General features: G+C 39.8%; 1 protein-coding gene and 1 pseudogene across 2 annotated transcripts; both read right to left on the bottom strand.

Moving 5' to 3' along the window:
- Positions 1–1,071: 1,071 nt before the first annotated feature.
- On the bottom strand, positions 1,072–3,887 carry LOC308520527 (dnaJ homolog subfamily A member 1-like; annotated as a pseudogene). The gene is made up of 3 exons: positions 3,797–3,887; positions 2,892–3,569; positions 1,072–1,471 (listed from the first exon to the last, which is right to left on the bottom strand). The product of its transcript is annotated as a dnaJ homolog subfamily A member 1-like (transcript).
- Positions 3,888–5,215: 1,328 nt separating this feature from the next.
- IL2 (interleukin 2) lies at positions 5,216–10,777 on the bottom strand (the record flags this gene model as incomplete). The annotated part of the gene is made up of 4 exons (XM_081092776.1): positions 5,216–5,326; positions 7,593–7,727; positions 10,481–10,540; positions 10,631–10,777. 4 exons carry the CDS (start codon positions 10,775–10,777, stop codon positions 5,216–5,218), a joined length of 453 nt encoding a protein of 150 aa, XP_080948902.1.
- Positions 10,778–15,502: the final 4,725 nt, after the last annotated feature.

Below are 15,502 nucleotides of genomic sequence, written 5' to 3'. Positions count from 1 at the left end.
ACAGAACTCTGGTGGCGCTGGGGTCCCCCTTACCTGTGCATTTCTCAGTGTCTTCCTGGGCAAGATGAGAAGACTGCACTACTCACCTATCCCCAACACAGCCTCTCCCTGGGGAGTCTTCTATGGGGAGGCTCTGGTGCTTCAACATCATTGAAAGAGGCTACTTGGGAGTCTAAGCATTTACTCAACTATTAATGCCATTTGCAAGTTCTCATTAAATTCTGAATCCCAGGGAGTTTCAGTAATCTCAGTTAAATCAGCCCAGATATGACTTATTTTCCACCCCCATTGGCTAAACACTCTATTCCCCAGCAATGTTGAGATCTTAACAAGTCCCATTTTAGGCCTGGAGGCAATGAAAGCTGGTGAAGGTGAGTTCTGGGGAAAATTGCCCTCAATTTGTGAGTTATTGGAATGCTTTTAAGGAGAGGAATTTTTTTTCCTCAGAAGGGACACAACTAAAGAAAATAAAAGGGGCAAATGAGTATTCTCTGTGTCTGCATCCTACATCTTAGGGCCTCACTCCTTCCCACCCTTAGTAGGAGAGGCCTGGAGGGTCTAACTGCATTTCTGCATTTCTCCCCATGGCAGTATACCTCTGCCATGTATACTCTATTACCACTGTAGAAGTGGACTATTTTTTTGTATTTGAGTTTATTCTTCATTTAACTTTTAAAACACTACTATAGTTGCATATTAAAACAAGTAGTGAGTATATTACAATTACAGTCCTTCACTCATTCACTACAGTAAATAAAATGCCAGCAGTGAGTGTGATTCACTGGCCCCAATAAGAAATCTGACACTGCCCTAACCGGTTTGGCTTAGTGGATAGAGCGCTGGCCTGCGGACTGAAGGGTCCCAGATTCGATTCCAGTCAAGGGCATGTACCTTGGTTGCGGGCACATCCCCAGTGGGGAGTGTACAGGAGGCAGCTGATCGATGTTTCTCTCTCATCGATGTTTCTAACTCTCTATCCCTCTCCCTTCCTCTCTGTAAAAAATCAATGAAATATATATTTTAAAAAAATCTGACACTGAACACCACCTCTAGGATGATGTCATCATCCTTTTATGCTTCTCCATTGTAATGGTTCTGTCTTTCTTGACTTGGATCAAAGTCCACCAGTTCTACCTGGTCCATTTCATCAGTCTCTTCTACTTCCTTTCAGGTAGGAGTTTTTCCAGCAAAGAGAGTTTATCAGGAGAGAGAAAGCCATTCTCAGGAAAGTTTACCTTAAATTTGATGATTAGGTGACCCTTTTCATGTGGTCTATGATGAATTTGCATGCCTTCATTTAACACACATTTGATATCTTCATGCTTGACAGTCTGACCTGGATGAAGGGTGAAGACTATGGTTCGGTTGTCAGGAATAGCTATTGGCTTTTAGAAGCCACACAATGCTTCAGCCAGCTGTACGTCCATACACATGAAAAGGTCTTCTCCTTGTCGCATAAAAACAGCATGGTCTTTTTTTTTTTTTTTATGCCCAGGTTGTGGGCTCCATCCCCAGTGTGGGGTGTGCAGAAGGCAGCCAATCAGTGATTCTCTCTCTATCTCTCTCTTTTTATTTTTAATTAAATCTTTATTGTTCAGATTATTACATTTGTTCCTCTTTTTTCCCCCCATAACTCCCCTCCTCCCAGTTCCCGCCCCACCCTCCGCCCTCACTCCCCACCCACTGTCCTCATCTATAGGTGCATGATTTTTGTCTAGTCTCTTCCCACATCTCCCACACACCTTTCCCCCTCAAGAGTAGTCAGTCCATTCTCTTTCTATGTCCCTGTTTCTATTATAATCACCAGTTCATTCTGTTCATCCGATTGTTTATTCACTTGATTCTTAGATTCACTTGTTGATAGATGCATATTTGTTGTTCATAATTTGTATCTTTACCTTTTTCTTCCTCTTCCTCTTCTTAAAGGATACCTTTCAGCATTTCATATAATCCTGGTTTGGTGGTGATGAACTCCTTTAGCTTTTCCTTATCTGTGAAGCTCTTTATCTGACCTTCAATTCTGAATGATAGCTTTGCTGGATAAAGTAATCTTGGTTGTAGGTTCTTGGATTTCATCACTTTGAATATTTCTTGCCACTCCCTTCTGGCCTGCAAAGTTTCTGTTGAGAAATCAGCTGACAGTCATATGGGTATTCCCTTGTAGGTAACTGAGTTTCTTTCTCTTGCTGCTTTTAAGATTCTCTCTTTGTCTTTTGCTCTTGGCATTTTAATTATGATGTGTCTTGGTGTGGTCCTCTTTGGATTCCTTTTGTTTGGGGTTCTCCACACTTCTTGGACCTGTAAGTCTATTTCTTTCACCAGTTGGGGGAAGTTTTCTGTCATTATTTCTTCCAATAGGTTTTCAATATCTTGCTCTCTCTCATCTTCTGGTACCCCTATAATTCTGATGTTGGTACGCTTGATGCTGTCCCAGAGGCTCCTTACATTATCCTCGCATTTTTGGATTCTTTTTTCATTCCGCCCCTCCGGTTGGGTGTTTTTTGCTTCCTCACATTTCAAATCACTGACTTGATTCTTGCGCTCCTCTGGTCTGCTGTCGGGAGTCTGTATAATATTTGTTATTTCAGTCCGTGTATGCTTAATTTCTAGTTGGTTCCCCATCATAACATCGAGGGTCTCATTAGTTTTCTTGTAGATCTCATTAAGTTTATCGGCGGCTTCTAAACAGTTCTTGAGAGACCTTAAAAGTGTGGTTCTGAACTCTATATCTTTCATTGACAATTTTGTCCTGTTTCTTTGTCTCCGCATTTTGTTATGCTTTCTTGGTGCACACCCTAGTGGTCTTTGTGTGCAGTCTTGTAGTTAAGCCTTGATTATTGTAGCTAATACCAGGGAGGGTTTGACCTCCAGGCCAAGTGGCTCAGCATGGTCTTTTTGATCTAAAACAATGATATCTCCTGGCTCCAGTCTTGGTTCTTGATCTTCTTCACCATGGAATTTTATCTTCTGGCCATCTTTCATGCCTTTATCATTAAGAACTTATAGAATCTTCTTCTCTCGAACTATCTTCCTTCCATTGCAGCTTTTGTATCCATCTTTAGAACTGATCCATTCCCCATGGCCCTGGTACTTCATGCATGCAGATTGAATTTGCTGAACCATTCCAGGTTCTATCTGGTGATTTCTTATTTATATTCCAGTACCTCAGCAGTTGAGACAGCACTCTACTGTTCCTTTCTTATCATCTCAGCCTACATATTTGTCACAAATCACATCCTTTTGCAGAGCTAGTTTTCCTGTTGCACCATTATATAAATCTAAGGTTATTGAGAGCTGATGACAACGTTTTTACCTCTCCTTTCTCTCTCTACCTTCCTCCTCCAAAACAAAACAAAACAAAACAAAACAAAACAAAACAAAAAATGTATAAAGATGTCCATGAGAGAGCCAAAACCACCACCTGCTCCACCTTCCTTTAATTGCTTGTTCTCCTCCTCTGTCACATAATTCCCTTTTCTTTGCATCAGAAAGCACTTCATAAGCTTGAGGAATCTGTTTAAACTTCTCGCCTTCATTTGGATTCTTATCAGGTGGTGCTTCAAGACCAGCTACCTGTAAGCCTTTTTCTTCTCTTTTTTAAAAATATATTTTTCATGATTTCAGAGAGGGAGGGACAGGGAGAGAAAGAGATAGAAATAATTATTTGAGAGAAGCATTGATTGGCTGCCTTCTGTACTGTCCACACTGGGGATCAAGCCCGCAAACCAGGCATATACCCTGAGCTGGAATCAAACTGTGACCTCCTTATTCATAGGTCAACACTCAACTACTGCACCATGCCAACCAGGCTGTAAATCTTTCAGTTCTTCCCGGGTGGCATTGGGTTTGACCTCTAAAACATCATAGTAAGTGGTTTCTTTTACCATTTTTGACAGCTGGTGAGTGGGCCAAGGCAAGTGTGGAGGAGCTGGAAAGAACACATTGCTCTAGAAATGGAATATTTAAAAACTGCCAATGAGGACTTCCTTGGATGTTTTTAAGTGTATATTCATAACTTTAATTTTTTCCCTTTCTTCTGTGTCTAGACCATGAAAAGAATCTAGGTAATAATCGCAATTTTCATAACTATTGTTGCTGTAACAATTAAATGTCATGGCCTTGGATCTCGCAACACCTTGCCCTCCTGCATTTCATTCTATGCCACCATTGATGATAATTAGGATGCTATTGCAGTCCATAGATTTCCCATGTCATACTATCATTGTGGTCCTTTACTATATCAACAGTCCTGACCCAGGAGCCTATGTGAGAGTTTATTTCATGGTGCTTTTTCTGGTACAATTACTGTGTCTGCGTCAGGAAACAGCATACTCGGAATAATTCAAGGACGGTCTCATAAAGAGATGATTTACCAAGCTAGGATACAGGGAAACTATGAGGAAGAGTACAGTACTTGGAGCTGGTAACAGAAGTGCACCACGCCTGCTTGAAGGGAGGAGTGGAAAGAAAAGTTAGCAGAACCCAGAGGGAAAAAATCTTGAGAGAGCTGCCTTGGCTGAGAGGCACAACCACTCCATGGGGAAAATCGGGAATCTCTTCTATCCCTCCCACTCCCCACCAGGGCTCCCCAGTGGCAGGACCCAGTGGAGAGCCAATAGGCCGGGAGACTCCTGAGGGCAGAGAACAATGTGTAAGATGTTGGGAAATGGATGGAGAGACACATCAGTTATCTGAAGAGTTTCAAGAATGTTTGTGTTAGCATCTTGTTTATGGAGATAGAAAATCGTATAATTTGATGAGGTTTTCTTAGACTAGAACTAAGGAACTGATCAGGTCATGGTAGGAGAAAGCAAGAGCTTTGAGAAGCCCATTTCCTTATTCCACATACCTTCCTGGAGAAGACTGACTTTTGTAGGCATCTTAGCTGTCTTGTGAGGTCACAGGAGTAATTTGAAAATATTTTAGTGATTATTCTGTGCTTGTTGTTATTCATCACCTTTATTAAATAATTTTATGAATTGAACTACACATATACATTATATTTAACAATTCAATATAAAAATAAATACTTTGGGATAAATAATTTATATTTTAGAGCCCTTAGGGCTTACAAAAAGAATCTTAAAAGATCCATATTTATCATCTGAAGACGAAGAATAATTACAAAAGGTAACAAACCATACATCAAAAAATAAATATAATTTTTAAATATTTAAATAAATAGAAAGCCTGATACATTTTAAATGGGAAGCACTTAAGTCAGTGTTGAGAAGATTCTTTGACAAAAGGTAATCCACTTGTTCAGGAATTCTACGATGGTCACCGTCTCATCATCATAGTCACATTTGAATCTCGTTTCAGGTCCCTAAAACACAAAAATTATAATTATTTTCTTAGTTAAGGTTGGTTTACCTTAGATATAATTATTCTCGATGTATTACAGGCTTATGGCCTTTATTTTCAAGGAGTTAAACATATTAATCTCATTTTCTTGAAATGATCAAATTGATATGCTGAAATTATATGTAACGACACCAAATGATAGTAACACACAAGCTGAGGTTGTTAATCCTGTCAATTTTAAGGAACACAATATTTTTCTCCTTGAATTATATACCAATAAGCATTTTTTTGTTGTTAATCCTTACCCAAGGATAGTTTTTCCATTGATTTTTAAAGAAAGTATAAGGGAGGTGGGTGCGAGAAGAGAGAGAGAGAAACATTGATGTGAGAGAGAGAGACATCAATTAGTTGCCTCCCACACATACACCAGCTGGGGCCAGGGAATGAACCTGCAATGGAGATACATGCTCTTGACTGAATCAAACCCATGACCCTTTGGTTCTTAGGCTGATGCTCTAAGCATTAAGCCACACCTGCCAGGTAAGCATATTTTTGTTGTTAATCCTCACTTGTGGATATTTTCCCATTGATTTTTAGAGAGAGTGGGAGAAGAGACAGAGAGAGATACATTGATATGAGAGAAACACATCAATTGGTTGCCTTCTGCACAGGATCGAGCTTGCAACTGAGGTACATGCCCTTGACTGGAATTGAACCAGGTACCCTTCAGTTCGTGGATGACGCTCTATATCCTGAGCGAAAGCAGCTAGGGCCAAGTAAGCATTTTAAATGAAAACAGATCTAAACAAATATTTCATTAAATGCATGCAAAATCAAGTTTTTAACCCTCCTTTCCTCTGTGTGTAAATCTATATCTATAGGTTACATGTGTGCAGTACCAGTGATATACACATTATACTTTATTTTTTAAACCTCAAGTCTCCTGTTATTCTATTTAAATGAATCTCTTCATGTTTTCCCCTAAACGAGATAGAGCCAGTCAAGAGTAAGTTAGGACAAGCTTCTGTTTGGGGGTAATTTGTGTGAAAAACAGTTTCATATATAGCTATTAACCCCCCCCCCCCACCTCAGTATCAGTAAAGGACCAACTTTTGAAAGTTCAAACAATGGAAGTTTTATTTTGTGGACTGACTTTGGAAATGAATTTCCTTTGCCTTTAGCTGACAAAGTAGGAAAATATTCTGATATATAGTAAGATAAAAGAGGGCTTTTTAATTTTGAAGTAATACCTATCCTGGGAACATAACCAAGTGAGATAAAGTATTCATTCCCTTTAAATAAACTGTTGAAGTGTTACTTACTTTTTTACATACAATTGAATATTATAACCTCTTAGTGAGATTTTTAAAACATCAGGCTTTTGAAACTCGGAGTCTCTGATTTTCACATAATTTTCTCTTAATTTTGCATCAAGAACTTAGAGTCAGTTCTCTGATATTGGTAAAAAATTTTAGAGCATACCTTTTGACATAGATGAGAAACAGTCTATCAATGTCTAGATGACATTGCTCTCAATGTATTTTTAAAGAATTAAATGAAAGGAACAGCCTACTAATGACTTCTGTTCGGAAACAACTAGAGTTAAGATTTTTTAGGACCTTGGTTCTACTATCATTAAAATTACACTGTTTATTTAGGATACCTATTAACTCATGACTTTTGTACTTTGGCAGATTGGATGAAAAAAGAGAGACATGAATCTCTTTTACATCACCTGAGTCCCTTGTATATTTCATGCTTCCTCTGCGTTTAAAAATACTTAAGGTTTTGAAAGTATGGCCTCGAAATAAGGAGTTAATTATCTAATTCATTGGCTATTTTAATGGTTGCTGATTTTTAGACCAGTCTCTTAGTCCTTCTACCAGTGGTAGGGAAACCCCATTTAAAAGGCCTTTTAGATAATCAGTGTTGGTAATTCTGGAAAATGACCTGAAGGAATTAAAAAAATATATAATGAAAACTGTGCTTTCTGTGACATTCAGTTCAGTGTTTTCTCCTACTCTCAGTGTTGTGTTAATGTGAGAGGTGACTGCAGGGCCACGGGCTTGTCCCTGTGTGGATGGTGGGTGGAAACCTTCTGGCTCTTACCCTTATACCTTATTCTTCCCAGCTCCACAGTGTATCACCTAACGCACAAATGATTCATGCTCACAGTGGACTTAAAATGTATGAGCACTTCACAAACACCAAAAACGCTGTACTACTCTAAAATGCCCCTCCCTTCCATGTATTTTCTTTCCAGATGAGCAAGTGAAGTATTGCCTTACCTTCAGGTTCTGAACGAGTACATTGACATTGCTCATTAATTCCGTGATATTGCTCAAGCTTTTCTCTAACTTTAGCACTTTCTCCAGAGGTTCATGTTCTTCTATTAGACACTGCAGATGTTTCAATTCTGTGGCCTGGAATAATAAAAATATTATTAGGTTAGTTTGCCTTGACTCAAAGTCAATCAGAACATAACCTCAAATTTATTTTATTAAGAGTAGCAGGACGTGGTTTTTACCACTCTCTCTGTTCTCAGCATTACTATCAAGCTGGACCAATAGAGTTTACATGATAAGACTGGAAAAAACTAGAGTTCAGCTACCCACGATTAGAATTAATTGTTAGTTAACAAATAATCATTAATTTCAACTTAATTTGGTTTTGCAAAAAGGCAACATTTCTGCACCTAATTGTAAGTCACATATATAGACTGAATTATTAGGACCAGAGTAGGAATGTGGAAGTATGGGTCACAGTCTATGATTCTAGTGTTTCATGGTTCAAGAGTTGAGAATCATGGAATGTTAGGACAGAAGGAGATCTCGGATGCCATCGGTCACAGGCCAACATTTTATACATTAGCCATTGTAACACTGCATAAGATTGGCTTTCAAAATAGCAAGTCACATATAACTGCATCTTAATTGTTTACTTTTCTATAATAAGTACAGTAAGCATTTTTAAAAATGATTTGTACCAACCAAATAAAACATTGCAATATTTGAAGTATTTTTGAATGGGCCTTCTGATTTAGACATGTACACATGATAGTATTTCACACTTCTATGGTACATTATAATTTCAAAGTGTTTTCTCCTAAATAAGTCCATTTAAGTCTCACAGCCACCCTTTGAGATAGGCAATGCAGAGTTATCTCCATGTTACAAATAAGGAAAGTAAATCTCAGATTTTGTGTTCTCCCAAGGCCACATGACCAGGAGGAGCCAGGATTAAATTTCAGTTTTATCTTTATAGCATTAACCCAGAATCCTTTGAATTAAATGTTTTTATCATTTTCTGAAATCTTTTAGAAACATGGAATGGTTGTAAAATGAACAAGTGAATGGAGTTTATCACATCACTTTGGTTTCAAATAGATCTTGAGTTGTCATTTAGAAACTGTTAGATTTCAAAGAATCTACCATCCTCTTAACTATGCACCCATCTCATGTTTCTAACAATCTTCAGAGGGAGAGGTAGCACTGCACCACACAGGTCTTAAGACATTTTCATCTGCTGGCCTCTCAACTTGCTACTGCAGGTTCTACAAGTTCAAGGCTGGAGTTTTTGGCATGGGCAACTTGGAGTTAGTCCCCTTAGAAAAGTCTAGAGTCATGGTTGGCAAACTGTGGCTCGCGAGCCACATGCGGCTCTTTGGCCCATTGAGCGTGGCTCTTCCACAAAATACCACGTGCGGGCCATGTACAGTGCGATTGAAACTTCGTGGCCCATACGCAGAAGTCAGTTTTTGGCCTGGGCGAGTCTATTTTGAAGAAGTACTGTTGATATTTGGCTCTGTTGATTAATGGAGTTTGCCGACCACTGGTCTAGAGCAGTGGTTCTCAACCTTCTGGCCCTTTAAATACAGTTCCTCATGTTGTGACCCAACCATAAAATTATTTTTGTTGCTACTTCATAACTGTAATGTTGCTACTGTTATGAATCGTAATGTAAATATCTGATATGCAGGATGGTCTTAGACGACCCCTGTGAAAGGGTCATTTGACCGCCAAAGGGGTCATGACCCACAGGTTGAGAACTGCTGGTCTAGAATCTTTAAGTTGCTAGAGGTAAGAGGTATGTGTCTCTGATTCAGCTGGAGGAGATCACTAAGTTATTTCCTTTTCATCTTTTAAAAGAGTAGCTTGAAGTATAACTTGAATAAGTAAGAGGCAGATCAATGGAATTATATCTATGATCCTTTAAATCCCATTCTCACCCGTCCTCCCGGCCCCCGAGGCTTTTCCCAGCACTGGTTTTGCCTGTTCTCTGTTGACCCACGTAGCTGTTAGCAGTCCTCTCTTAGCAATAGGGGCCTGGATAATCTATGGTTATCTAGCTACCTGAATCCCAAAACAACCAAATGGAGCTTTTAAACTTGGAAAATAAATCATCTAGCGTAAGTCTCTAGGCCTATTGGCATAAAAGATGTGTAAGTCCACAGTTGTACTTTATACTCCCCAGGGAGAATTTTGTCTTTACTATTTACTACTAGTAACAGCAAATGCTTGTATGGTGCTCACCATACGCCAGATACTTGTAGGAGTCCTTTACATTTACGTATTAATCCTCACAGAACTATATGAAGTATGAACAGTTATTCACAGATGTAGACAAGAAACAGTCACAGAGAGAGCCTGGTAACTGCCCAAGTTCACAAAACCTAGGACATGGTAGAGCTGAGATTTCAGTTCAGATCTGGCCCTCAGGTCTGTCCTATGGATTAGTGCTATGTTGCCTCTCAAAGGCAGACTCTTAGAGATTTCTCCTAGGACACAGGATTTATTTTAAAGAGGGCTGCTCTGATGTCAGTTTCAGTAATTTTCATGGTAAAAGTACATAATCGATATCTGTAGAGTTTTACATTTTCAAATGAAGCAGTAAATTCACATAATCTTGTTTTAAAACTGTCCCAGCAATGAAATGAGAATATTATTTTCTTCCCAATCCCTTTCCCTCCAAACACAAACAAGAACATCTAAAAAATATATAGGCAAAGCCATTTTACAAAAGCCCCATTATCAAACCTGGATATATATATTTAAAAATATTGAAGTTACTAATACTTTTTCTCAGGTGAGATGCCATTAATACAATCAGTGTGCTAATTTCCATTTTACTTTGCATCTTAATAAAACACAAAATGAACTTAGAAAGTTGTACTTACATTCCTGGGCATGTAAAACTTAAACGTGAGCATCATGGGGAGCTTGGAGTTCTTGTAATTCTGAGAAAACACAACAGACTGTTATTACAAAGTGCACTCCAGGCAGAAAAGTTAAAGGGAGTCATTTTAGCAAGCAAAGGATATACATACGCTGACTCTATTCAGAAGCTGCTGCATATCCAGTATCAGGTGCTCCAACTGCTGCTGTGTTTCCTGGCTGGAGCTCGAGGTAGGTGCACCGTCTGCGATGAATGCGAGAGTTAGTACAATACAGGACAAGAAGTGCATCTTGTACATTGTGGCAGGAGGTGAGGTTGATGCGAGTAGTGATAAGAGAGCTGATAGAGAGCTCTTGAGCAAAAGGAGCAATTTATACTGTTAATTCTGGAAAAATACCATGGGGGTGTCAAAATATTTTACATATTACACATATTTTCAAAGACTTTACCTGTGTGGCAAAAAGCATTACCTTTATTTTTCCTCTTCTGATGACTCTTTGGAATTTCTTTAAACCCCCGTGAGCTGACTGAATGGATGTAGGTGAAATCCCTCTTGGTTACATTAGCCCACACTTCTGTGGCAGTTCCAATGCATATGCCTCACGCCTTCTGTATGAAACAGTTTTTCCTCCTCTTTCATTAAGGGGGCGGGGAGACAAAAGTGGCTCATGAAAATGTTCTCTTTGTTGTAAAATGATGCTGAACATGTGGCTCACCCTGTTGTGGTGGACGAGAGCTGGAGCAAATAGTTGAAAAGAATAAATGTTTAGATTTGTTGATTAGACAGGAAGAATATTGGTTTCCTGTTTCAGGATGGTTTGGCCTTTTTATCTACACAATGCCTGAGCTAATGCGTACAACATGATAGATTACTTCTTATAAAGCTAGAGAAATACTAAGATTAGGATACATATCATGGTCATTGATCTTGAGATACTGTTTTCTGCTGTTTTAATTTGAACATGTTTTTTGTATCTGTTTAAATCTCCTACTACCTGTTGTACTTTTAAAAAACATACAGTGTTCAATAAATAAACATTCAAAACACATCCAAGGGTACTGACGTGTGTGTGTGTGTGCGCGCGCGCACGTGCGCGTATGCGTGGCAAATTTATTTTTGCTGGGCATCAAAGGAATATAACAAGAGTTGCAATGTTGCCACACCCAAGAATGCTTTTCTTCGTCTTGGTTTCTCAGGGACCACTTGAGCTATTAAATCCTCCCTCCCCCACGATGTATATTTCCTCTCTTTCTCTCTCTCTCTCTCACACACACACACACACACATGTACACACACACATACACACACATTGCTTATATTTCTTTCAATATGAGACAGAAAATAAAAGCATAACAATAGGGATCCCAAGTTTGTCTGTCTGAAGGAATCTTACTGACAGATTTTTGCATGCCATTGCACTTTCTTTAGGAGAAAGATACTAGGATCTGGCCAGCATCCCCTGTACAATACTGGCCCATTCAGTGTGGCTGGGTTCAGGAAGGCATGGTAGTAAGTAACCTAGGAGGAAATGTGGGGTGGGTGTGTTTGTGTGCTTTGTGGAGTGAGAGCAGTCCGTGGAGTAGGGGTACCTGGGCTCATTTATTACAAGGTGATGCTTGTAATACAGCAGCAGCCAGAACTCAGTAACAGAAGTTGTTAAGAGGGATATTCACGATCATTCCTGGAGCATCTTTATGAAAAAATGAATAAACTATTACAAACAACTGTGACAGATAAATACAGAAAAGGGTTTTCATTCAAAAGTACAGATGCTAGTTTTATAATAGACTTTACATGTATCTTATGTAAACTGATCCATATGTTTCTAGTTTTATGTTTTCACCTCTACTAGATTTTCATTTATCCTCTAAAGTTCCTGGGACACTGAGTGTAACATAATCATTATGAAGTAAAATCAGTATTTTTTAGGATATTCAGTGTAATGTACTGTCTGAAGGATGGGATAGGTCTAGACTTCTAATTTCAACTGGGGAGAATCCATGATACAGTTCTCTCCTTTCTCAAAGAGAAAGTAAGTCCTCCATTTTTTAAAAGGTGTTTTTAAAAAATTGGTTTTTGTAGGAGAGAGAAAGGCAGAGTGTGAGAGAGAGAGAAACATTGATGTGAGAGCATAACATCAATTGGCTGCCTCCTGCATGCACCCTAACCCTCTACTGCGGACTGAGCCTGCTACGTGGGCATGTGCTCTGACCAGGAATCGAACTGGCATCCCTTCAGTGCATGAGATGACACCCAACCAACTGAGCCACACTGGCTAGAGCTAACTCCTCCATTTCTACTATCATACTTATTATATGTCTAGTCTTTATCTAGCACTTACAATGCCCACAGAGGGGAAAGAAGAAGCTCAGTGTGCCAGCAGCAGTCTAGTTGAACCTTTCAATGAACCTGGTGAGTGAGGCTTTCTATTTTGCACATTAGAAAACTAGAGCTCAGAGAAGTTAGATAACTTCTTCTGGGTCATTTAGCCCTTACTGCAGGAAGGGGTAGAATGAGGATTTGAAACCAGAACATTCTGACTCCAAAGTCCACTCTCTTACCATTTGTATTCTTTCTGAAAGAACCTGAGGGCAGACACTCACATAGATAAGTGTAATCCTGGATCAAAGGCCATTGAGGCCTCAAGAGAAGTGGATGGAAAGAATTTTAAAGAAGAAACAGGCTTTAAACTGGGTTTTGACTACATGACCAAACTGTGGCCATGTAACTTTAGGGGTGGGGAACTTTTTTCTGCCAAGGGCCATTTGGATATTTATAACATCACTAGAGGCCCAGTGCACGAAATTCGTGCACGGGTGGGATCCCTAGGCCTGGCCAGTGATCAGGACCTATCAGGGCCGTCTCACCCAGTCCTGATCGGGGCCAGGGTGGACAGGGCTTGCCAGCCACTGAACAGGGCCTGCTAGACAGGGCCTGCCAGATGGGTGGAGGGACCATGGGAGGTTTGCCGGCCAGGGGGAGAGACTGCAGGAGGTTGGCTGGCTGTGGGAGGTTGGCTGTGGGAGCTCACTGACCACCAGGGGGCAGCTCCTGTGTTGAGCACCTGCCCCCTGGCGGTCAGTGCATGTCATAGCATCTGGTCGTTTGGTCGTAACAGTCGCTTAGGCTTTTATATATATAGATTTGAGGGCCATATAAAATTATCAACTTAAAAATTAGCCTGCTATATTTGGCCAAACCTTTAATTAACTTTCTCTTAATGCCATGGCAGGGCCAGACCAAATAATTTTGCAGGCCTTAGATGGCCCTCAGGCCAGATGTTCCCCACCCCTGCTTTAGGATTCGGGGGTGGGGAGGCAAGCAAGGTTAGGCCTCTAAGGCAGTGGTCGCCAACCTTTCGGACCTCATGGACCACCAGTGGTTCGCGGACCACCGGTTGGTGACTGCTGCTCTAAGGAACACTTAACAAGTGCACTTGCAAAGAACAGAGAAATGGTGCTGTTTATTCAGGCATTAGGCAATATTGGAAGAATAGAAAACATCTTAGTAAAATTTAAACAATTACAGTTCCTTAGGTGGAAAATAATGAAGGAAAGCCAGATTAGAGGCACATGATTTTTATTTTTTTAGAAGAGAAGACATGGGTTAGAGACAAATGATCATGATTTTTTCTTTTTATTATTAAAAAATGCAAAATACCTGTTTGTGCCTTTCAAACCAAAACCACAAAGTTAGCATTACTTCTAAGGGAAAGGCTATTTAGTGATCTTGTTTCGCTTCTCTAAAGATTTCAGTGTCTTATCCCAGCATCATCAGCTCAGGCTTTTACCCTTCCAGAGTGGAAGAATTTGGGCCCACACATTTCTCCGTGTGGGGGCTTTTCCAATGATGCCTTTGATGTACTCAGTCTTGATACTTATATTTCTCCAGCTATTTCCATTAGAGAATGGGTCAATGTGGAGACATTTATGGGACTCTGTAGAAATATTATTGCATAACTGGTACCATTATGGAGGTTGGCCTTATTTCTTTCTTGAAATGTTTGGGGAGAAAGCTCCCATATGATGTAGATACTTTCACTTTTTAACGTGTCTGACACATGAGCTGGCCTTTCTGTCTGTAGTGGTGACAGAGTCAGCAATAGACTGCTAACTACCCAGTGTCATATCCCTACTTCCCCTTTGAAAATAATGTGTTTTTTTTTCTGTTCAGTAAGAAGTTATTTTAGTTGCTTATTAGCATCATTTGTGACTCAGCCTCTTTGACTCAAGAGCAGCCCGAGTTCTGTGAAAAGGAAAGCCTGTCCCTGGAGTTGTCTGTCAAAAAGCTGGTCAGTGAGTCGCATGCACTGTCCATCAAAGCTGACTCCCCAGGACTCTGCTTCCTGCAAGATTCTTCTTCCCAATTCCCTTCCACAACTTTGTAGAACTTTAACTTGGTCTGGAGCTGGATGCCTTTATTAATAATGCATCTCTTATCAATTTCTCTGTAGGCCTCTTGGCTTTTCATGGTAAGTTCCCTCCCTTTAACATTAGGACACAGTGTTGGGTGATTTCTGTACCATCTTGAGAGAATTCAGCCGGGAGCTTGTTTCCCAAGTCCATCTAGTCTTTTTTTCTGTGAAAAAGCTTAATGATGTGTTAGAAATATCTCATATTAAGTATTCTTCTAAAACATTAGTTTTAACAGTTGAAGAATTCTGTTGTGTGACTGTATTCATTGATTGGAATTTACATTAATTCCAATCATTGACAAATATGAATAGTACTATAATTCACTAATATCATTTTTTTTAAAAATATATTTTATTGATTTTTTACAGAGAGGAAGGGAGAGAGATAGAGAGTCAGAAACATCCATGAGAGAGAAACATCGATCAGCTGCCTCCTGCACATCTCCTACTGGGGATGTGCCCGCAACCCAGGTACATGCCCTTGACCGGAATCGAACCTGGGACCTTTCAGTCCACAGGCCGATGCTCTATCCACTGAGCCAAACCAGTTTCGGCCACTAATATCTTTTACACATAAATATTTGTGCAAGTTTCTGATTCTCCTCTTA

Source organism: Myotis nattereri (assembly GCF_964212035.1).
Source record: "Myotis nattereri genome assembly, chromosome: 5".
NCBI classification, from domain to species: Eukaryota; Metazoa; Chordata; class Mammalia; order Chiroptera; family Vespertilionidae; genus Myotis; species Myotis nattereri.
Note: the sequence above shows the minus strand (reverse complement) of the source record. Positions and strands in the feature narration are given on the sequence as shown.